This window comes from Rhipicephalus microplus, chromosome 3 (genome assembly GCF_043290135.1).
Source record: "Rhipicephalus microplus isolate Deutch F79 chromosome 3, USDA_Rmic, whole genome shotgun sequence".
Lineage (NCBI taxonomy): Eukaryota > Metazoa > Arthropoda > Arachnida > Ixodida > Ixodidae > Rhipicephalus > Rhipicephalus microplus.
In genome coordinates, this window is record NC_134702.1 from 10,345,339 (window position 1) to 10,370,593 (window position 25,255).

Below are 25,255 nucleotides of genomic sequence, written 5' to 3' on the forward strand. Positions count from 1 at the left end.
GGAGCGCGCCTGTTTTGCTCAGCGCGCTTGCCCAGCGATGGCGGGGTGAAACGTAAGATTCGGTCTTTTTTTTTTTTTAATGTTATATGCCAGAAGCCTCTAACAATGCCTCTGGGATATAACCAGCCAATGTTGCGCACCACCCGTACAATAGAGTATTTTGTTCTACTTGACGAAGCAACTCTTTTCAGAGTTGACATTCTCTTCAGGAAATAGTATCTGATGGTGATTCAGTCCGCGCTTTTAATTCAATGCACTAGAGAAACATGGTGATCCCGAAATAACCATTTATTAGCAGCAGCAATTCCAAAGGCACTTTGCTGAGACTTCCTAAACAGCATTCAGCGATTGACGGGAGTTGCCTTATTCTAGCAGCTCAAGAGCACTTGCAAAATTATAACAGTATGTATGGATATAATTGAAACATGACTTCTCGTAGCAAACACACATAAAAATCTCAACAAACCTAAAAACTTTTCTTATAAAGGAAAAAATTCCTGCACCCAAAACAATCTGGAAGACAGCATAAATGAAGCTAAAACCGTAATTGTATTATGGCATTTCACCACTACTTCATACATAAAAACAGTCTCCCCAATAAATAGTGTTATATACAATTCTCACGGGCACTCTGCCTCACGGTTAAAAGAATAAAAACACACGAATACCCATGTCAAGATATTAGAAGGAAGCTCCAGAAGACTAACCATAGTGGCTAGCTACAGTTCTCATTTGTCGTGAACCTACAGCTCACGAACACCGAGAAAACAACTGAAGGCAACGATGGTCATAGCTTGCCACCATCAATTTTCCTTAACGAATTGCTACAATCATTCAACCATTCTCTTGCATTTTGTGCAATACAGCTGGTTTTCAAGGTGTGAATGCCCTATACTTCAGACAATGCTATGATAAAAATCGCTATTGAAAGGAATCAAAGCGAAGCGACAGAACAGGAAGGACTTCCTCAGAGCTATGCTACGAGAAGGTTCAAAATACAAGTTTACGAAAAGATCAAGCAATCAGTAATTCTGTGGCAAAAAAAAAAAATTATGTTCATAACATCAGAGCACACTGAAGTGAGAAAAAAAGGAAGAAGTACTACATGAGGGAGAAAGCAAGGATAAAAAAAAAGAACTGTTAGAAAGCAAAACTGAAGTCCCTAAAAAACAAACACGTAATAAATATTCGAAGCATCCGGAACGAGAGGAAACGTTATATAACTGAGACAAAAGTAGGCGGAAATGTCAAGCGGCAAAGGCAGCAACATAGATGTATCGAAGTGCTCTTTGACGACAGTACACCTCACAGAAGCCATGTTCCAACATCGTGCAAATTTTATACAGCTGTTATAATAATATCCTTACAGCAACTTTTTGCTCTATATTACATTGTCATTGCTTTCAGCTGAGGCAACATTACAGTTTTCATAATAATAATACGTGGGGTTTAACATTCCCAAAACCACAAGATTATGAGACGTCATCGGGAAGGACTTCGTAAATTTCAACCATCTGGTGTCTTTTAATGTGCACCGATATCACACAGTACATGGACCTCTACCACTTCGCCTCCATCAAAATGTGACCACCGTGGTGGGGATGGAACCCACAACCTTTATCTGTTGCACCTTGGGCTTCTTGGTGGTTCATCACAACTGCCATTGGCATAGCATATCCAGGGCGAGACAAAAACAATTGTGCCTGCATTGCTGCATCGTTCTTTTTGTCTCCTCACTGATGTGTTCTACCATTGGCTTAGGTTTCCACTGTGTAATTACACAGATTGCAATACACCTTTCACATGTCAAACAGCTGCAGATCGCTCAAAAGCTGGTCACCATGTATACTTAGCACCTGGCACAAATGCTGCAACATTGTGAAAGTTTTATGCAGCTCTTATGATAATATCATTACAGCAACTTGTGAACATCTTTATCATTACCAAAACTGCTAAAATTAAAGGGAGGCAAGTAGATAGACCAAAAGAAGAACTCGCATGATCACGCCACCGCAAAGTTCAGCATAAAAGTGACTTTGCACAATGTATACTTGTAAGCTTTTATGAAGTTTGGTAGACTTATCAAACTAGTGCAATAAATTGTAGTGGCATTACAAAATTGTTGCTACAAGAATGAATCAGGAACTCCTTGCTTGGCTAACAAACAAGTTTCAAGTCAAACAAGCTTTTCAGGACAGATGTCACTTGTTCCATTGTTAGGCAGCAGTTCTGCATCTCTACCGATTGCATCGACTATGGCAAGGCACAGGGTGACATAAAGATGTGCAGCTTATCTACAGCATTCAGGCAAGAGAGATTACACAGTTATGACAACTACCAGTGGAAATAAGAAACAAAGGAACATGTCAAGATGAGGTAACTCATGAAAGCGGGGCTTGCAGAATAAAACTGCTCGGCACCACATTACACACAAGAATTGTTCAATTAGCTTAAATAATAAATAGGAACCACAAAATACTTCGCACCAAAACATTTTACGTCTACATACAAGTTGGTGTTCAGTAAATATCCAGAAATTCTGAAACAGGCAAGTTCACATACCACCTGGTAAAAATCCATGATGCCCATGGTACATGGGTAAAGACATAGTTTCTACAACCTGTATAGTGGTGGTAAAACGTTATTACTTGTCAAACTTGAAAGAACCGGAAATATATGTGAGTAAAAATTCTATAGGGAAGATGGCAGCAGGAAAAGGCAGTGGCGCATGAACTGCAACTTCATACCCTTAATACAACTGTCAAGAATGTTGAGCTGTGCCCCTTTCCAAAAAGCAAATGTGCAATTCATCCAATAGGCACAAGGGAATTTTGCAGAGAAAAATGTGCTGCAATATATATTCTGATTTGTAGTAAAAGGCATGGCTGAAAGGTGTTTGAACAACAAAAACCAAAATTCTATTTGATATGGCCTAAAGGCAACACGAGCAGCATACCGGATGAAAGGTCTAAGGTATCAAAGAAGATGCAATTCAAATAATCAAATAGGCTAGGCCTGGTGCACTACCGCACAGAAGAAAAAAAAAACACATCACTGCAACAGTAAGAGTGACAAGGTAGGTTTGTTTTTATGGCATTGCAGACACTACACTGAACATGTAATTGGGCACATAGAAGAAGAGAATCAAGACAGAAAAAGTGCAGAAAAAAATTGTGAGGCACTAATGAGTAACCCTGATGCAGTTATTACTTGTCATGTATAATGGCCTTTGCTACACTTCATTGGATACATAATTTCATGAATTGTACACAGCACTGAGTACTATATCCTGCTATAGAGATTCCACTGGCACCCTGCTGCACATATATCAAGCATACCGCATCGCAGACACAGCAACATGAAAGAAATGAAAACACCTCCGCAGCTACAATAATAAGAAAATGCATTGTGGCAGTAGTTTTTTTTTGTGGTACAGTCACACTAACACTGCTTGCAGTGGAAGTCATGATGTCTATTTGTAATTCAGGGAGCAGTAAGTGAAATTGGTAATGTTTACTAAGGTAAAAAGAAATGCTCACAGGTTTCGTGCAAAGTGAAAATAACATACTAAAGTTACATAATGCAAGGTGAACTTTGTTAACTGTGTTGCTATTAGTACAGAGAAATTTGAGTGGTGCGCCATGTGTGACATCAGCAGCAGACTATTACATTGCGTTGTGCACATGCTGAATAAGCAGTTTGCCCGACTTGATTGGTCAACCTGCCCTGTTCAAGCTTTTCAAACTTCACGAGCCTGAAAAAGATTGTACCAAAGTGTACGGAATATTTAACACCACTATATTTTACAAAACAGTGTCAAGTCACCATTGAAATTAAAATTAGTGTGTATTGTTCCTGGCTCAGTCTGTTTGCGTTCATTGAGCAAATGCGCGAGTGTGTGGGTAGTTCACAAGACTGCTACAAGGTTGTGGCATACTCAGAAGGGCCAGCACTCGCTGGCTCTTCTTCGATGACAAATTGTATCAGGCATTGGGCCATGTAGTATATAATAAAGTTTTAATGTGCCTAGCACATTCTATGCTTTCTGCTGCACAGACACCTGAACCTTAGTTTAGCACTTACAGCTGGGCGATTCTACGAAAGATAAAAAAAAAATGTGGTACACTTGATATCTTCGATCTTCCTCGTATTTTTGTGTATTATGCCCGTATGAGCGAACAGCGTGAAATCACACTTGGCTTTTAAATGAAAAATTTTTCGAACCAAACAGAAGTAATTTAGAAATAGCTCACTCAACTTTCTCTAATTCTGGCCAATTGTTAAGCATTTCTGGACAGCGTTTTTAGAGAATTTCAAAAAATATTTATTTGCCCAGAGTTAGAGTAAATCAAGTGAGCTATTTCTCCTATTACTCCTATTTGTGCCAAGCAGGAAGGTATTTGTGACATTTAGCTAGCGTCTTTGTTAGCATGATTGCGGATTCACGAAAACACCCTCTTTGTAAAATGGCCGTCGTCACCGGCGATGCTTCTCGATTTTTCCTTGGGTCAAAAAATTTTCATTTAAAAGCCAAGTGTGATTTCGTACGATTCGGTCCTAAGGGCATAATACAAAAATACGACAAACATCGGAGATATCAAGTATACTACTTTTCTCAATCTTTCGTGGAAATAACCAGCTTTTAGTTCATTATTAAAATGTTTGATGCAATTTTAAGATAAATAAATGGTAACTGTAAATGGTAACTGAAATGTGTTATTGTACAGAGCTCTAGAGGTATTGCAACCCAATATGGAATTTTTTTTTTTCCGCTTAAATGATCCAAGGTCTTTAGTGTGCAGGATGATCCAAGGTTGACAAGCAAGTGAACCACACTTAAAAAGCACAAATAAAGCATGAAAACAAAAACTGTGTAGCTGAGAGTCGGGTTCTGGCTTTCCCGATATTTTACACTGCTGAGTTTTCCAAGATTTTGAGCTTCTTCAGAATTTCTGAGTTTCTAAGATTCTGAGCTCTCTTTAAATATAGTATTTTGGAGAAGTAATATTGGCAGTTTTACACAACAAATACATTTCAATTTGACTAAAGTTAACTTACAATGAAATGCCATTATCTACATAATGATGTGTACCACACTGACAATCTGCAGGTTATTGGCATTTGTGGAATGTTTCAAAACCTCTGGTAGAAAAGAGGTCATGGAGAATGCCATTAAGAGCTCATGTGCTACAGTACTCCATTGTACAACGTAACTCACTTTCAGTTGGCTCGACTCATTTACATAAGGTGGCCCAGCATAATGGGCGGTAAAGTGTGTGAGCAAGACTTGTCCAAGAAGGCAAACATGTGCTTTGTTCAGTAACAACCAATAGTTCATGCATTGTGTGTAGTAGATGTGCAATAAAATAGCTGTACATGGATTGGTAAACAGATTTTAGAGTGCCAGGAAGCAGCACTCTAAAATAGCAGCTTATAAAGCATTACCTAATAAACAATTCTTTATTATGTTTGCTCCATGTCCTTGAAGCATGCTGTGAACAGAAACAACCCAATCACTTTAATATAAATTAGAATTACATTTAAATATTAACAATTTGCGGTGAGATTCACTAGCAAAAAGATGAAGAATGACTGATGATGGTGAAACTCAATAAAGTCTGCTGAAGCTGTTAACCACCTGTCAGTGAGACTATCATATTTTTATCAGAAAATGCTTGAACTGTGTAGCATAGAACAACTGGGATCATGAGCAATGTACATTTTCATTCAGCTGGACTGTTGCTTGCATTACGTATTATTTCACAACCTATGCTGCAAGAGCACAATTAGGTTCTAAAGCTGTGTAGACTCCATCAAAGCTGTGTTCTGTGATGGTCACAAGATAGTCTACCTAACCATGACTTAGGTGGTTACATCCAATATTATACAACCTTTATGTTATTAGCTTCATAATAATGAGATCTGTCGAATTCGCAAAAAAAAAAAAAAACTAACTGAAACTGACAGTGCCATGCTGTGCAAGCATGGTCTGAAAGCACAAGAAAATGAGTGAAAATGACCTTATTCCAGTTGGAGCAGAGTAAAATGAAGCCGAGCCCCACAGTTGACGCCACTCCAAGCACCAAATGTCAACTGAACACACTGCTTTATTTACATCATCTGCACAGCATCAACCTTTATTATGATGATCATCATATAATGGTCATCATAAAATTTCAGATGGGGTGGCACATGTAAACATGCATACTTGATAGTCCATTGCAGACTGTGTTTAGCTAATAAAACTACTGTCATTAAGAATAAAAAACAAAAAATTTAGAATAGATGGTTAATCCAAAGCTCAATGTTTGCTAATACTTTACTGTTGAAACATCAAAGCAAACATACAAAGCAAGACAAGCATGTGTTGAGAATAAATGGACCAAATAGCCTGGTAGATCTGAAGCACATATCTGTTGGAGCATGATGTTTCCCACAGCAAACTGCCTCTACAAACGTTTTCACCTCATGTGAAATTCAAAGAGCACTTGAAGCATGCAATGTGCAAAGCTGTCGTACCAGCCTGACCCTGCTATGTTGTTTACATGTAAATGGATGCCACTTATGTAAAGCTTAATCTCTATAATAGTAAGGTAAGTTCACCGTGGGTTTTGCTTAAAACAGTTAGACATCAGAAGAATAAAAAAGGCCAGGTATAAGTGTCAGCTCCAGAAAAAAGACAATTTCATGCCCACACAACCTGCTTTACACATTTTGAGTTCATAACTGACAAAATAAAAATAATCACACCTCGGAATAGACAAAAAAAAATCCCCAGCCAAAGCCTTAAACCACTCATATCATTTTCATACTTATATTTACGATGAAGCTCTTAATCCAGTTTTACTTTAAGCCTTAGGGCTGCGATTTGGATGGTGCTGGCTATGAGTAGTCAGGCTGGAGCTTCGTTCAACAGACTAAACATTCCGCACCTTCATCCTGGACACACTGCAAAGAATGTCTGAAGACTTTATACTTATTGTTGCTATTCTTGCAGATTTGCAAAAATAATGACGCAGCTTGCGCTTGCTCACCTCTGAAGACAAGCAGAGGAATGTCTCAGTTCACATGACCACCTGTGCCAGAGTGCACAACAAACAAGTTTCTTCTTTTACGGCTGATCAAAGTTATCCCGACATGATGCATCTCCTGTAATGCTACAAGCAACTCTCACAAGGGGAACAACGTCATGAAATGCATGAAGCACAGTAATAATACATGTTTATCAAGATGCAGAAATGTATCCCCAACAGAAGGGTAAAATATGCATGCATACCATGCCTGCTAAATGCTGTGCTTTTTTCAACAATGAAAGCAGCAGGCACGATAAGCACCCACTGGTTATAGTAAGAAAGTTGTGAATATTTGGTTTTTTTATTCCACTCTTTTATATATACACAGTTGCAAAGCAATAATTCTTTAAGCAGTATTATTGAAAGAGGTAATAAGTGAAGGGAGTGCTATGAAACAACAGTGCTGAAAACATAAAAATTCGTGCACATGGAGTTTCGCTGGAGCCAATGTTTCGACAAGTCTCAAAACTGCAGCGTTCAAAAAGACAAGTCCGCTTTTTGAAACGGCAGCTCCAGCAACACCTCGTGTTCACTAATTTTCATCTTTTCAATCGTTCATCTTGCCCCAAACTTGCACGCCTTTTTTGGATTTCAACTGCACTGAAAAAGACTGTAAATAATCTGGCTGTTGGGTCATGGTTCCCAGCAGTTCGCACTGCCACAAGTTATAAATACTGAACGTGAACAGCACGTATTTTCACCAAATGCACACACAGCATGACAACAGTCGGATACCGACAGAGCGGTCGCGTGCAAGCAAGCATACGGCTGTGCAGCAACGTGGTAACAAGCTTTTCTAGCCAGTTTGCCACTTTGTCGCTTGTGGAATAAAGGCATTTGTTTTCAAAGAAATTCTTGTTTTGTCATTTACTTATTCCAACATTACCTAGTCCTAGCACACTTCAGATTGTTGGCCATTGACAGAGTACTACTTTTGACAAAGGAGAGTGACCTCCGAAAAATTGGCAGATATGTCTTGTGGAGGTCGAGGACACTAGAAAAACACAGCTGACACTTTCATCTGTGGTCGTGAAAAATGGTGCTGGCATGGGTGGGCATGCCACACACCTTTCCTTGACAGCTTGCTTCCTTATTAAAGCAGCTAGCACTGTAATAATTCATTCAACTTTTTCACACCGACATAAGATCCCTTCAATGTGCTCATCCACCTTGTTGTGCACACTATGTTAACAAGGGAGAAACAAAACCTCTTGTAAAAAAATGAAGGCACATGGATAAATACATTTGGATATGACTCTCAGAATTGCGAAATTCTGTGCATATGTGGTAGGTATGCCATTTTTTACGGCATGAGACAGTTCAGCGGGCCATAGAAGTGACAAAATTTTGTGGCAAGTCATAGACTTGCGACCAAAGAAAGCTAAAGTACTATAAACACAAAGAGCAATGTATGAATACTGTGTGCAGATGGTGCTATTGTCAATTCACAATGCAAAAAAAAACATTGCTTTTTCAATGCTACGAAAAAACAATACTAAAATGTGAACAGTTTTGGGCAAACCTAGGCAGTGCATAAAAAATGAGTTTAAACAGGTGTCCCTTATGTTGAGTCAAATTCTTTCACCCGTGACGTGTGCCTTGTATAGGAAATTTCTAAAAAAATACAACAACAAAATTTTTCGGTGATAAACAACATGCATGAAACAGTTCAAAAGATAAAAGGGCAGTGAAAAGGCACTGAGTGATGGTAACCTAACTATTATTCATAAACCGACAATTGCACACATGCTTACTCGCCAGCAAGTAGGAAGAATAAAAGAGTGAAGCATCAACCTTAACATCTTAAATACCATACAAAGTTGTCCTCATAGAAAGAAACTTCAGTCTTTTTCTAATATATGAGCAGAGCGAGGTTTCATGTTGATGTTCCGATGAATGGCTCAAAGCACAGTCCTTTGTAAAAGAGCATCAAGTTCAGACTACAGTTATGCTTGACACTGTGTGCAAGCACATGCCTATGTGCTTGCTGTGCCTGCCACACCTTGCAAGGAATAGCAACAAGTTTCTATAAAGGATGTGAGCTAGCTTCATTGAAAGACATCATTCTGCAATAAGATTCTGCAACTGGACTGCTTCCAAATGCTTACTATCCCTGTTTAACATCATTATTCTTGTTTTGGAGCTGCAGAATTTGTGTGAAAAAAGAAGACTGTTCTTGCTCGCGTAACATAATTCAAATCGGCACAGGAACAAGCTGGTCTGCAGCACACTGCCGCGACTACAAAGACTGGGTCCTAGTACCGACCACAATGGGCACAGTGGGCAAGACACCGTTCAGACTGCCTCCTCTGATCAAACTCTTTGGTCACTTGAATAACAATGGTAGCACAAAGCAACGGCACACAAGACAGTAATACAGAGACACACACATTGCTACTATTTTGTGTCCTATTCTTTGTGCTACCATTGTTACTCAAATATGCTGAACCAACAAGCCTGCCTTGCAACTTTAATGTGTTGGTCACATTGCTCCATGGTAATGGTGACACAACCCAATGCAAGTGCCTGCACCTTTCTGGTGCGAATTGCATGCCTGCAGGCACCCCGACACACATGTGCTGTTGTCAGCCATCTTTTGGAAACACAGAGGCCAGTAGACATGAGCTTGCTAAAGCAAGAAAGCGTATGTGTAGTCTGGGCAATGTTATTTCCACAACTGTTTATACTTCTCACATGTAATGCAAACTGGATGAGGACCACAGGTTTAGGTATCCACAGTTTAGGTTTAGTAGCCAGATTCAAGCTCCATTGCACTAGCATTGTTGTTGCACAAGCATCCTTTTAAAACTACAAAAAACCAGCTCAATAATTGCATTTTTAAGAAGCCCCTCACCAGTCACCATGGCAAATTCAGGCTACACATTGGAAATTCTAAGGCACTTTATTGAGGGAGCATTTTACTGGAAGTAATTTTCACAAGACTTCATTGCTGGATGAGACAGAATTACTGAACTGCCCTGTTAACATGCCAGCAGTCACTTTCAAGAGACGATATCTCCTACTGTGCTTTAGTTAGCAAGTGGCATTTTTCCTCTGTCTTTTCCCATGTACAGAATACAAGCACACTGCACAGTCAGCATTAGATGTTTATCCAAAGTCACATGCCATGGTAGGTAACACTACAAACAATGCATTTCGCATAAGAAGCATTCTGCGTGTGACCTTGACTCTCACTTGAAGCCTGACTCACTGGAGAAGAAGGATCTGTGGCCTTCGTTTTCAAATTTCGACTGTTTTACATTACAGCGTTGTTTCACACTCTGCATACACGACTGTTACTATGTGATCTGAACACCCTGATAATTTGCACGAGACTCCCAAACCTGGTGAGGGGCTATAAATGAGCGGTTCAAGAGCTGAATGGTTAACAAAACACGTTCTAGCTATAACTGTGCACAATGTAAAATGTGGCACGAATAATCCATTGCACAGTCCTTGCAGAACAGTGTATGCTCCAATGAACTGTAAAAATCACATGTAAAGGCAGGCACACTGGCATTCATATATATATACATATAAATGCATCAACTGCATCTCAAGAGCAGAAGATTTGTAACCTTGGAAATACTATCTCCTCTCTGAAACTGTGCAATAGTATATACTTTGTTTTGCATAGCAAGAATGTCAAGTCGACAGAAAACAAGCAACCCTGCCTGTAGAACATGCGGCACTACACGAGAACAGAAAGCTGCTGGGGAAAGCTGGCAGCTTACCTCTGCGAAAAACAGCTCCACGATAATGGATAAGGCAGTGGTAGGATGCAGCAGTTTATAGCCTTGTCTCACATATCGAAATGTAACTCTCAAAGTGCTAGGTTTTTCATCACAACACTTGGCTCTTTGTCTGCATTAGCTTTCAAGTATCACAAGAAAGAAAAAAAGAAGGCCAATGCGATGTGTCAGTGAGCAACCTCCTTGGCATGTGAGCGGGCCAAGGCTATGGACAAGCACTGCACCCACTGCTCGGTGTTCTTGCTGTCCTTGGCCTTGAGCACAAAGGTCTTGTCCGAAGTGAAGATCTCAAAGGCTTTCGGGATGTTGCGACCACGGCTCCCAATCGGGCGAACACTTCGAATCTGGCTCACCTCAATGGGCTGCACTTCCTTGTCATCCTTCTGAAACACACAACACCATGTAAAAACGAAGCAACAAAACTGCACTGTGCGTCCATTTCGTGTAGAGCATAGGATTCAAACACGCAGCCAGCACACATCTCACCAGCAGCCTGCTGCGCACATGATGGTCTTTGCACCATGTTTTTTTCTTAACAAGCTTGCTCATGAGCTATATAGACATAATTGGTCTTATCACTCTTTTTCTTGAGGCACCTCATGCAGTTATCCTAATGTAAAGCATAACTTAAATGTGGAACGAAAGCTCTATACTTCGGGATTTTTATTCAAACTGAAGTCCTTCTAGAGATCAGTATAGTCTCCCAAAACATTCTATCAAGTTCCCTTCAGAAATGATGCGTATATGACATATGGGAAATGCCTGCTTTCAAATGATTTTTTGCAACTGCAGTCCTCTACATGAGGTAAGTTTGAGATCCCTGATGTAGACCTGATGTAAGGCCTTGCTACAAAACATGCTTGTCCGTTGACGTGAGCATGCATCTGCTAATGTAAGCGAATCCTAAATGAGAAAACAGAGCACAGTTACAGTTAAAAAAAAAGGGGGGGGGGGCAACAGGCTACGAGTGCATTGTTTAACATAAAGATCGATGATTCTCAAGTGCCATGTTCGGTTTTTCCCAGCACCATCGCCCACAAAAAATTTTTTGGAAGGCGAGTTTGGCCTATGTTGGATTCCAATGGCAAAGTCGGAGCAGCCAATGAGCTCTGCGAGCGAGCACTTGACTCCGGCATATAGCAACACCTCTAAATCAGCGATAGACATCAGACTCAGGAGTTTTGTGGACACGCAGCGCCACATGTCGACACAGTTTTGAGTAGTTGAAAGCCCGACTTCCTTGCACAGTTTTCTGGGCAACCGGGTGCAACTAACGTGAGCGAAACAACGAATGAGCGAAACATTAGGTGTTTTTGTACATTTAACACTCAGAAAAAGATCAATGAATTTCTCTCCTCTACTTTGACGCATCCCTGAACCGACATGATGTAGTTGCAGCGAGTGAACCACTTGCTGGTTCACTCGCCGAAACTACGGCAAAAACAAGAGCAGATGCAACAGTCTTGCGCCCTACGAAAAAAGACCCCAGTCAACGCTACTGTTGCATTGTGAACTGACACGAACGTAAAGGACTTCAATGTTACTGATTTCTGCAGCTTTTGCAAAGCAGAATGGCGAGAGCGCTGGATACGGGCTGATGCAATCGTGTTGGGTAAGCGAATTACTCGTGTTCTCCACAGCTGGTCGCACAAGAAAGTGTGATATGTAGTCCTCCTGCTATTGTTTTGAGTAGCCCTGACGGAGAAGCATGTTAACTTTGATTATGAAGATTAACAGAGCCTCTGACCGCGGTGCGCGCCGTGAAATAGTAGACAGGTGACGCGCGTGATAAACATCGCACACACCGCGACCACTGATAATCTGAAGTTGTCGCCATCACACAGCATTACGCATGTAGGGCTTCGAAGGCTCTAAGTTGCGGCTTTAACTAAGAAATAAGAAAATGAATGCCATACAGGTAAATTGCAAAATAATCCCGACCACAATCAGGTTTTTCTTGCCGTTGGTCTCCGCAATTATTGGAGCTGTGTCGGAGGCCTCGGTTTTGCCTTTTGTTTTTTCACCGAGAAAGTGGACACGCATGTATCCCCATTCGCAGTATATACAAATGGAAGACAATCATCAATAGAAGATTCTAGCATGCATAATAAAACATTTCAATGCACGAAAGCTAGGGATTGATAGAGAATGCAACTGCAAAGACGAAAATCTCCAGGGCCATTCATGCCAGATAAAGCGAGCTTCGTACCACTGATTGCAAGATAGATTGCTCATGTATGCTCTTTATTGCTTTGGCATCATGTACATGCCCAAGATTAATGCTGTTGGGCATTACAGAAAGCGTGTCAGAGTGCTTGCCTTGAACTCGGTGTCATGTTGCACAAGCATCCTTTTAAAACTAGAAAAAAACCAGCTCAATAATTAAGATGGATAAAAGTGCAGAGATTATTGCATTTTTTAAGAGGCCTCTCACCAGTCACCATGGCAAATTGCCAGTTGCAGCATGCTGAAATAAATGAAACACCTTTTGCATTGTACCCGCAGTTCATTTTGATGAGCTTCCTACTTTTCTGAAGCAACGTTGGATTGAAAAAAGAAGTTTGCCAGGTCCTTCATTTTCAGGAAACTGCACCGCAAGACCAACAAAAGAGGAGGGCTTATGCACGTTCGCTTGCAGACGCCTCTGTTTGCACTACTCATTTATTTCTGGCGTGGCGATGGGGGTGCTGGTGGCAGTGTTTTTTGCAGCGCTTCCTCGGCAGAGTCTGACATCTATTGGAACATAATATGCCCTGCCGGAGCAAGCATGGAGATCGAGGTGAAAGTGTAAGTCCCCAAATTGGCCAGAATACTCTGGAATAAAAGTGACTTTAGCGGTAGAAAGAAGCAAAACAAAGGTTTATTGACTCGGACAGATTAGAAACGCGTCCATGCTCAGGAAATGTTCGGTTCGGCATACAAGGTGCGAGCGCGCTCTTCTCGTGCCCACACTCTCTCCTCGTGTTTAAAGAGATACTAAAAGCAACTATTAAGTCGACGTCAATTGTTGAAATGGCGGTCCAGAAACCTCGTCGTGTCACTTTTATGCCAAGGAAGGGCCTATTTTGAAATAAAATCACGTTTTAGTGGTCCGCATCGAGTCAGCGCACTTCAAATTACCTGCCTCTAAAGGTGGACCGACCAGACCGGCTCATGTCACACTAAAGTCAAATAACAATTTACGTCAGAGTGAAAGCCCAATGTATGACATGTAAAACGACAATATTATAAACAGCAGAGCCCTACTTACCGAGAAATTAAGGTAAATGCACAAGAATACATGCGCTGCAGTAGGACATTCTCTAAATGATAGCGATGATGTCGGACGAACCGCCTACAATTAACCACTAGTAATCAATCTAACTGCACTAAATAAAGAACCTTCCATGCATCAAGAGATGGAATAAAATGCTGCTTGTTCGTTTATGCTTGATTTATGGAAGAAAGAACCGCCAGACGTGACTATGGGGAATGGCACGAGTGATTCAAATATTCAATTTTCGCTTGGTCAGCTTGGTCACACTGGGCAGGTCGTGCCATCTAGCGGGCCGTTGAACCAAAATACGTCCGCCATGTCGGAGCCAATGGCAGGAAATTAATCAATGGCCGTTGTTGCTGCAGTGGCTTTCGCTGCTTTCATACTGTCTACTAGTGTCAGCAGTAAAGCCGGGCAACGTTGTGCATGACAACAGTGACGTGAGTCAGTCTGCTTCTTGAGGCGGGTAATTTGAAGTGCGCTAACTCGATGCGGGCCACTAAAAAACGTGATTTTATTTTCAAAATAAGCCTTTTCTTGTCACAAAAGTAACCCTACACCGTTTCTGGACCGCTATTTCAACAATCAATGTCGACTTAATAGTTTCTTTCAGTGTCCCTTTAAAGAACAAAAGATCAACACTTTGACACAGCACGACAACGAGGTTCAGGAGTTTCAAACTCACCAGGCCCCTGTACGACAAATGTGCTCCTGAAAGTGTGAAGTAGCGTGTTCTCCAGTGTCGAAATAGCTTCCATTTCCTCTTTTTCTCTTTTAGTTGCCCCTGGGGGAAGTAAAATGTGGAAAGATGAGGTCTTTTAAGCTTAGTCACTATGCAGCATCTCGAGTAACAGGCAAGAAAAAAAGATATCACAGTGGGAATTTTCAACATACTACAGTCAAATCTCGTTACAGAAAACCTCAAATTAATGATTTTTCAGATGAACGACTTTTTTGAAAATCTCCGTCTAAATGTCCATTGGTTTATTGTAAAAATATTTCACTACTATGAATTTCAGAATACTGAATGGTTCAGAATAACATATGAAATTTTATGCCCCTTATATCTCCACAACACTTCAAAATAATGAGTAGCGACTCGTGGCTGTAAAAACAATGCCCATCTCCGTACCGGCCACTATCATCATCATCAGAACGCCCGCGCATTTCTTTATGTGCCCGCCCTATTTAAATGTGCGATAGCCCTATTGCCATCATCATCACCTGGGACTTGTTCTTCGTGTCGGGCTTCGCCTTGTTGGCTTTGTTTTCATTGGCCAGCTTTACCTGCACGCTTGTTACACGGCTGTTTTTTTAGCTTTTTGGTTGGTGGTTGAACGTTCAAAATGAGAACTGGAAGCAGCACGAAACGAGTGCTACGACAGCCTGAAAAATGCAACGCGAGTAACATATGGGATGAAGTCGCCGATGATTACCCGTGCATGCTTCACTGACGCTCTAACACTACGCACAGTGCAACGAAGAAGCATGCACGTGAGCTTAGCTGACAACCGGTAAAACCAGTAAGATTTGTGGTGATAAGAAAACAGTGACGAGAGCGAAGATTACGTCGAAACAGCGCGTGCGCAAACTAACTTGAGTAATTGGTATTTAACGCTGATGCTTCGCCATGCGCAAGAAGATGTGCACGCTAAAGAGTTCATATTTTGCAATCGAGCTGCCCACATTAGGATAGATCACGCTCTTCCTCAAATGAGCGTACACTGGTTCCATAATATTCTGTGTTTGCTTGTTTTTTCACGCTCATTAGTGCATAACACGGTCGTGAATGTATACTTAGCAGAGGTAGGGGACTCACATGTTAGCGTTTTAAAATTTTTACGCTAACTTTTAATTCTTTCACTACAATGGCTTTTCAAAATAACGAATGATTTTCAAAGGTCCCTTGAGATTCGTTGTATTTTTTTTTTATTTACAACATACTACAGGCCATGTGGCCTGAGCAGGAGTTGCCAGGTACAATATAAATAAACGTACAATGCACAATTTACAATCTCAAACGAAAATGGCTAACAAACAACTTTAAATCAAAAAAGGATTAAGAAACAGTGAGGATGTAATCCTGTATTCAGGAGAGTCCAGATGATGAAAAGGTATCAGGTTCTATTCTTCAATAGTTCGGGGAAAGAAAGAATACTTAGAGAGTTAAGTTCTAGCAAGATAAGGAGAGAGTGTGAGAGTGTGCGAATGACGAGTATTCCTAGTTTCAGAAAGGGTTATGTAAGGTCTGAGATCTATGAAAAATGTAATATTGAAAGAATGAAGGAACTTTAGTTGGGAAATCTTATGCCTCATTTGAAGAATTTGCAATCCGTATAAGTCAAAACATTTAGTAACAAAATCATTGCGGATATTTCACTGAATTCATCATTGTTCTCCTGACGTAATGTGCACAGATCTTACAGGACGATGAACACACGCAAAAAGAAAAATAAACTGGCCATTTTTTCATTTTGCAAGGGATGATTCTTCCAGAGTGATTTCATTAGAATGCCTTTTTATCCCTTTTGTACAGGCCACGGAGTACTTGCCCTCTGCATACACGAGTTGATGTTAATGTCGTATATTTTACACAAGGTCTCCAAAGAGCGGGTGAATGTGCTGGGCTTGCCCACCTCAATGACGGGCTCGCCACCTTCTTGGAGGAAACCTTGGGCCCGGTCCGGGTGGTTGCACAAGAAGCAGCCCCACAGGGTGAGTGGCCCATTGTACTCGAACACATCAAAGAAACGCTCACTGCGCAGCTCAGCTATCAGGTTGTCCTGGTCCTGGATGACACAATGGGAGGTGACCATTTTCGTATGCATAAAAGCAACACAAACTGAGCTACAGTAAAAGCTCTTTAATATTTCACGGCCCTGGAACTAATGTCTGGTTTACTGCATACTGAAGTATTGAAAGTATCAAGAAAACAATAAGAAAATGTCTGTTACATCAGTCCACTTTATTTTCGTTGCAAATACATAAATCCTGTACTTGTGTTCCATAAGGGCAATGTAAAAGTCTTTCCATAAGGGCAATGTAAAAGTTGCAATTTTTGCCCTACTGCTGTTTTGTTCTCAATGGGTGCATGGCCCTACATTCCCGCATTTACAATTAGTCCGAAAAGAGCTCTGCACCCCTGCCTTGTTACGTGTAGTCGACGTCCAATTTCTTGGACGTTCGAATCCCGGACATGCCTGATTTCCTGGACCCATCTGTGGCACCGTCAAGATCCCTGTAAAGTCAATGTATTAAAAAGCCCGAAATTTCAGACGTTTACAGCTTTCGCCATCCGGACTTTTCCAAGCTTTTTTTACCACTAACCGCAGACTCAAAGTCACTATCGACACCATTCTTATGGTTGTTTTCGGACCCTCGAACCATATGTGCCGTGGCTGCCCTTCCCCCAAAACTTAAAAAGCCGCAATCTAGCGCATGCCAATTCATTGCCAGCCGTAGGTTAGGCCGCATGGTGCTGTGCAGCCTCTGCTTCAACAGTGGGAAAAGCTAACCTGTTGACCTATGGTCTCGTTTCAGCACGCTTGCAGACTCGTGGAAGACGGTTACACAATAGACCCTCCAGAACTGTTTTCGCCACACAAGCTTTATTCTGGACACTGAGACGGCCGTCTTGCACTAAGTGAACCGCGTATGCGATGAAATTCCACCCGCCACAAAGTTGCCTTTGGCGATCAGTACGTCACCGCCGTTTTGATTCCAGCCGGGATAACCTTTTGAGCGATTTGCCGATGCTGTCAAAGACCTCGAGCTGTGTACGAAATTGACTGATGATGAAATGATTCGTCAAGTTAAGGAGAATTCCCACGACTCCAACACAGAGATCGAAGAGACAGCCCCTACACAGCCAAGGAGCTCGAAGTTGACGCGAGCACTGACACTGTCATAGGTGTACAGTGACAGCATGATGTTAACTGAAATTAAGGCAGACATAATCGCGGGCAAGTGGAACGCTAAGCACATGAGAATAAGAGACTTCTTTTTCTTGCCAAATAAATGTTTACAATTGTGGTAGTGCTGGCCACATCGGATTTTTTTCTCTTTCCTTTTTTTTCTGGTTCTTTTTAGAGCCACCTAAACGATGAACTTGCTGAATTGCCATGAGAATCCTGTGCTTCCAGCGCGACCCTCTTCGTCAGCGAAGAATACCAATTAAAAAGTGTGTTTTCGCTTGCATTCGTTTCCCTGTACTTCCCGATTTTCCGGACTTTTTCGCAGTCCCTTTAATGTACAGAAACTCGGACGTTGACTGTACTGCCACTACCACCACGTGCACGTGGTGATAGTTCTTTCACAGGTATAATGGATGGAAAGAAATACAATCAAAACCCAGATATATTACACTTGCAAAAAAAAATGCTTGTCAGTTCGATATTGGGCATTATTCCATTTAAGCCTGCCAAAGAATTGGACGCCATAAATTCAACCATTCAAAAAAGCACTTTATTGACAAAGCCAGCTTAGTTGCACTTGAAATAGTCTTAGACTTTTTCTGTTAGGGGAACTTCACTGCCTGGGACAGCATGCATTTCTCAACATGGTCTAAAAAGTCAAAGCAGGCGAAGCCGCAACCTTGCAAATTTGTGTAGAAATGCTGGACTAGTGTGAGAGTACCCATCATCTCTGAGAACGTGGACAAAGGATCATCATTGCTTTGGTCATTGTGCTCACTTTCACTTGCTCAGTATGATGTCAGCAATGTTTTAATTTTCGAGCTCACCCTTGGTCACGAAGTCATCATCTGCTTTCTCGAATTTATCAATATCGTTCATTCGTCAACAGCTTCCAGAAATTTTGACAGCTCACTCCAAACTTCGGCAACACTGAAAATGGCTTTTCGTTGCACTCATCAGAATTTTCAGTCATGACCGGGCTCATGGAAGCCACTCAGCATGGAAAGGGCATCGAGCAAGTCAATCTTTAGCTCCCTGCTAATACGAATGCTTAGCAGCAGTCTTCCTACCAGGCACATCTGATAGCTGGCTTTCAGAGAGAATATTAAACCTTGTGCTAGGAGTTGCAGAACTAACGTGGTATTTGGTGACAAAAAGCACAGTTCAATGTTGCTGAAACTCACACTGCCGCAGTGCGATGAACAATCGTCCACATGCAAACACACTTTGCAACTTTTGCTTTTCAAATCCTCGTTCCGCGATGATCTGCGATGACAGCCACTTGCTGAAAAGCTCCCCAGTCATCCCTGCTTTTGTGTTTGATGACAGGCCACTGGAAATGAAAGTGCATTCCAAAGGCACCGCGGCAACTTGTTTTTGCCGATAACTAGGAGCTAAAGCTTTTTTTGATCCGTTCAATTTAATTGCTTTGATGCATGGGCCTTGTTCTCTTTGCTGCCATGAGATTTGTCACCTCGACATGCAAGTGTCCTATTTGGAAGCATTTGCCAAAACAGAGCAATTTTATCAGCGTTCAAGATATCCTGGGGCTCATATCTTGCTGTAATGTCGGGTCAGTTTTCTTAAGTTCATTTTTTCACACTGTCAAACTGTACAGCCCGCCTTTCACCAGTAACTGCTTTGCCGACAATCTCGAGCCTTTCTTTTGAACCACTGTAGCCAACCAGAGCCACCGTGAAAATCCTCCTTGCCAAAGATGTCCTTTGCTTTTTGTTGGATCATGGGGCTGGACATGGGGAGGTTGTACGGCCGATCATCAAAGAACCACTTGTACACGGCTGCCTCAACTCCTTCATATACAGCCGTGTGTATGCGCCAGGCACCACGAGCACCGGGTCTTTTGTCCACTTTATCCTTATTCTCCGCCTTATTTTTCAAGAGTGTGCCAAGAGCGCTCCTCGGAATCTTGTACGCTGCTGCGACTTTCGACTTCTCACCCCGTTTCACTCGATTTATATTTTCGAGTTTCACGCCGAAAGGCAAATTCTGCCGCTTCATGCTAGACATCACGGCACAGGGGCGCTTTGCGAAGCACATCAAACGGGAAATGCATAGAGATAACTTGCATGACCAATGCGCTCACGCGGTAAGAGTATAGAAGACTCTGAATGGCTGTCTCAGCAAGCGCTGCAGGCGGGTAAGGATCATTTTTTTGCAAAGGGGTGATGGCGACCTGACTGATGCGGCGCATCTTGGTAGGGAGAGCGAGTCATGCACTGCTGGGTTAAACCACTTTTGGAGTGAGTGAAGAGAAAAAGCGCCAGTTTCTCCAGTGCTACGAGGAAAAGCCAACTTCTGAGGGCACTTTTCCCCCCTATGAAATTCGATGTATCAGGAGCCGCTGCTATTCTTGTTCGACGTAACCATAATTTTCGCTATATATTTTCACTGTAACTATACCACGTTCAAAGTTGTTCGATATACAGGATAATTCAATATAAACAGGTTCGATACAGTTTGGTTCGACTGTGGTTTGTTCATTGTGGTGTAGATAGCAAATGACCTTATGCCATCATATCATTGTGGTTGATGTCTTCCACAGCTATTGCCATATTTATGTTTTATGACATTGCGCACGCATTGTATCAAGTTAAAATGAAGTTGCTGTGTGCCGTGTCCACATGTGGACAAAATTGTGGTCGCTAGCTGGTGAAGAGAGCAATGTGAACTGTGAAGTCTTGTTGTCCGAGAGGGCCATTTTCGCTGTACTTTGTTGCACATTTATCTATTTATTTATTTAAAATACCTCAAAGGCCCCAATGAAGGGCTTTTACTTTGTGCCCAGTGCGCTCACATGGTCGCCCAAAATTAACCGGCTTGTGGCCAAATATGACCAAATGAATGAGAATTTGAAGCCATTAAACAATGCATATGACAGCCAGTACCAGAGAACGCGTTTCCGAATAAACAAGGGTCAAATTATTGAGCTGTAACTGTATTCAACAAACATGTGACTAAACGATAAAAATGCAATACTGCGAGTTGCTATCAATTCCACAATAAAAGATGGCCCTGCTTTTGCATTAGCTTCTACTCAAATGGCTGCGGCTTTAAAGACATCCAAGATCTGGCTTCGGTTTTCTGTACATCAAACAGTGACACTCGTATTGTTTTCAGGTGTTAATAAAGCAGAGCAGGTAATGAGAGCACTTACCTTTGCAGATGGAAATGATGAGGTCACCAAGGCTAGGAATGACTTGTTATCATACTTCAGTGTGTCCCAGCAATTTTTCAGGCTACTCACAGATGACTCTCGCGTACTTAGGGCACTTGTGGAACGAGCCTAGGTGTGACAAGTTAAAAATAAATAGGGGGGGCAGGGGCGTGAAGATGTTTCTATTAGTACGATGGGGGGAATAGAGTGCAATGCCCACTAATGCAAAATTTGTATCTCTTCACACGAGAAAGAGTTGATGCAGAGAAGGAAAGAGTGCATAATAGACAGAAGCCAAATAAAAGGAGATGTTGCAAGTTTCTGGCAGATTAAGCACGTCTAACTCCAATGAGTACATAACCTAGCCCAGAAATGCTAAGAAACTAGGCATGCGCACTTCGAATATTTGAACGAATCTTACAGTACTTGCATTCACTTTGACATGAACATAAATTATTGAAAGTACGAAAGTATTAGAAATAAAAGGTTAAGCTTAGATACCTGCACGTAAACCCCTTTAAATGTAGCTTCACTGCAGTGTAGACGTGCTATGCCGTGAGAACACCTATTAAAAAAAAAAATCCGCACTGTCGCGAAGCCCCACTTCAAAATGATAGTTATAGCGAGAAAACATAATGATGACGAAGAAACAAGAAAGATGTCATTTTGTTCTCGCACTATAACTATCATCATGTCATACCAACTAGCCCAAACTGCCACAATCCTAAGCCCACTTCAAGGTTAATTAACATAATACCCTCACATTGATTAATCATTTCTTCAGTTCAAAGCTTGTAATATGGACATGCATGCCCTCAGTAATTTTTTAAGCATAATGTACTTTCCCAGTTATCACTTGCATCCTAGTGATATTCAAATCTTGCTATATTCATAGTTGCTTCCGCTTCACTTCAAGCCAAAAGAATGACGTTTACACAAGCCCTTCCTCCAATTTGCCGAAACATTGTGCAGGTTAGTTGATTCATGACAAGTATGCTCATTCTCCTCTATAATATGTCATACATACTATTCAAACTACTCATCTTATTCGACCAAATCACTACTCATTTCAAATTTGCTTCGAACCTAAAAACTATTTGCACACCCCTTCAAGAAACCAATGACTTCGGCTTCACCCATCCATACTGCACAGTTGAGTACACAACACAAAACTGAAAGAAAGCTTGTAATTTGCCAGAAATAACTTATCTTGATGGAACATCGCCAAGGAGATGGGTAATAAAAAAAATTACGCCACCTCCCACTGAAGGAAACCGTGAGTAGCATGTGAAGCAGCGCACGGGTCGACTTGAAGTTCCGTTCATCACAGGCACTTTGCCCGATGTAAACGCGTCCTTGCAAGTGCGGAGCACACCATGAATTCACTGCAGTTTCTGTTGCTGTTACTCATCCCAAACTCTTGTTGCGGCATGCCAGGCGGGTTCATCGCCACGCCACGCGAGAGCACGTGGGCTCATTGCGTGTCTCCAGAATCTCGTTTCCCAGCGTCATCACGCCATTGTTGAGACATTGTAAGGGGTAAAGGCCGCAGCCTCTCACACAGCCCCTACACAGGTCGGAACGTGCTAGTGCGTGAGCACGTTCTGGCAGTGCTTGGACTAGCTCTTGCACATGCACAGTAAGTGTGGTCATGCACACCGGATTGAACTCTGCCATGAGCTGCTTCGCATCTAAAAACTGGTGTGGCACACATTCAGCAAGATCCCTTACAACACCACACATGGGCCAAAGAACTGCTTTGTTCAGATGCACTCACCTGCAGTGCAAGGAACATGAGGTGGATCCATATGCGTGGATTCTTGGTTTTCATGACAAACAGGCTCTTGTTGTATAGACAATGCTCCCCTTTCCCCTGGCACGCGAACTGAAGAATGGCATGCTTCTTGGCACGCCTTTCTGTATGGGCAGAAAAGAGAGACTGTTTCTGCAGAGGGCTTTTCTTGTGCTCATCAAAGGAGCCTCTATTTCCCTTATTGATCATTTCTGAAGGAAAATAATACATTTTCTCAATCCGGACGTAGATGAATATACTTACTATTATTTTGTTAACCCTTGAAGCGTTTATTATTATTTTTTTTGAAAAATTTATCCCATAAATGTGCATTTTTCTTGCTGAATTGATTTCTTCAGATGAATCTATTTTAAAAAAAAATGTCTAAAACTTTTTGCATGAGTGTGAAGTGACAAAAAAAATTAATTTGTGTTGGTACACACACACGGTTTACTCATAAGTAACAGCAGGATGGATTATAGAAAAAAAAAACAAAAAAAAAACCATAAGAACGCTAAAAATAATGCACTGAAAAATAAACACTTGTGTAGTTCATGGACTTACAAACAGGCGCACAATCTGGGATTAAATGAAAATACGGAGGAAGAAAAGTCACTTTTGATTCAGTCAGCATCGTATCGCTACATGCACTTTTGAGGTGTCGCTCACTCATCCAAATCCGAGCCTTAACATACAGGCAATGACGTACGTCTTTGACTGTATGATGGCTGTAGCAGATGATGTACATATACAGTCGAACCACGCTACAAAAAATGCCGCTTCAATGAAATTTTCACTAGAATGAAAAATTCACTGTTCCCTGTCAGCAGTCCATAGGAGTCAATGCATAAATATTGTCGCCACAACGAACGCTTTTTCTTTTGCCGTACCGCTTCAACGAAATTTCATGATCCAATTCCAGGCTCAGATATTTATTGCTATACAGGTTACCCAATCTTTAACACTTTGATGCATTTTCAGAATCTGAAAATACGTCAACGAAGTCTAAAACACGCGTTGGCACCACCAGAAATTGCCGCGGCTTAGCAAGCATGGGCGCTGCCATTGCTCGATAGCGATGGCAATGAGACTGCCCTGACTAGCTGTGACTGCCCTGCTTTTGCCACTAGCTTGTTTCGAGCTTCAGACGATTCGAAGCTGAAGCTCAGTCGCTCTGTTCATGGTTTCCTTCACGCAGCTGCTGGGTGCTATCGCGGAGCACTGCCTTTTCCGATTCCAATGCTTATCATTTTATTCGCGCTTCGCCAGTGTGGTACCTAATCAGAGTGGCTGTTCATATGCATTATCAACCAAATCAGCTAGCTGCAAGTGATGGATGATAAGAATGGCATAGAATAAGGCAAAAGTCACCGCTCCACGATACCCTGCCTTCATCTCGGTGTTGTCGGATACTTTTCACGACGGACAGCTGCTGGTGTTAACGTCTTACTGCAAATGTTTGGTTCGTTCACGAAAGCGGTTTTAGGCGTTGTTTCAGTGCTTTTTAGCATGGCCTCGCTATGCACGAATGAGAATCACGTCATGCCGCTGCTGGAAAAGATTAGGAGGCAGCGGACCGCTTTTTAATTTTAAGAATAAACGTTCTTTTGTTTTGCTAGCTCAGATCAGTTACATTCTTTTTATTTCACTACAACGAAATACTCGCTACAACGAAATATTTTCTGCGCCCCGTGAGTTTCGTTGTAGCGGGGTTCGACTGTACGTCCTTGGCTCTCCAAAGTTGTTAATTCTTCTTTGCTTTCTAGCAAGCTACTGCCCTCACAGTGAAATACATATTAGCATTCTAAGCATTTTTTTTTTGACACCAAAACTGAGGCACTGGTGGAGTGCCGAAGTTTCCTTATTGTTGAGACAAATGCTGAAGGTGGGTGGAAGGCATGCTTGTTGTAGCTTATGAACATCACACAGTACTGTGGCAAACCTTGCACAGAGGTCAAGGTGGCATTTTGAGTCACAGGTAAAAAGAATTCCATGCAAGAATGCAATACATAGTGTGGAAGACCTTTGCAATGATATATGTACACATGCGTATAGACAAAAACTCTCTCCAATTTTCATGCGCGTGCGTGCAAACACACACACACACACACACACACACACAGAGAGAGAGAGAGAGAGAGAGAGAGAGAGAGAGAGAGAGAGAGAGAGAGATGGTCAGACCACAGCTCCAAAATGCGAAGTCACAACCAGGTCGCCATAAATATCAGTGTAGTAAGGCATGTATGCTCCCTAGCATAATGAAGCACCTGCCAGGCAAAGTGTTCAGTGGCAT

General features: G+C 41.7%; 1 protein-coding gene across 1 annotated transcript in view; it reads right to left on the reverse strand.

Annotated features, from left to right (window-relative positions):
- Window positions 1-270: 270 nt before the first annotated feature.
- Window positions 271-25,255, reverse strand: part of melt (ventricular zone expressed PH domain-containing protein melted) — a 68,834-nt gene continuing 43,849 nt past the window's right edge. Inside the window, exons 13-17 of the mRNA XM_037433428.2 lie at window positions 22,948-23,087; window positions 21,171-21,299; window positions 16,718-16,870; window positions 14,767-14,865; window positions 271-11,208 (exon numbers count right to left, since the gene is read on the reverse strand). Coding sequence (XP_037289325.2) covers window positions 10,993-11,208; window positions 14,767-14,865; window positions 16,718-16,870; window positions 21,171-21,299; window positions 22,948-23,087 — 737 coding nt within the window. The 3' untranslated portion in view covers window positions 271-10,992. The remainder of the gene's footprint in view (window positions 11,209-14,766; window positions 14,866-16,717; window positions 16,871-21,170; window positions 21,300-22,947; window positions 23,088-25,255) is intronic.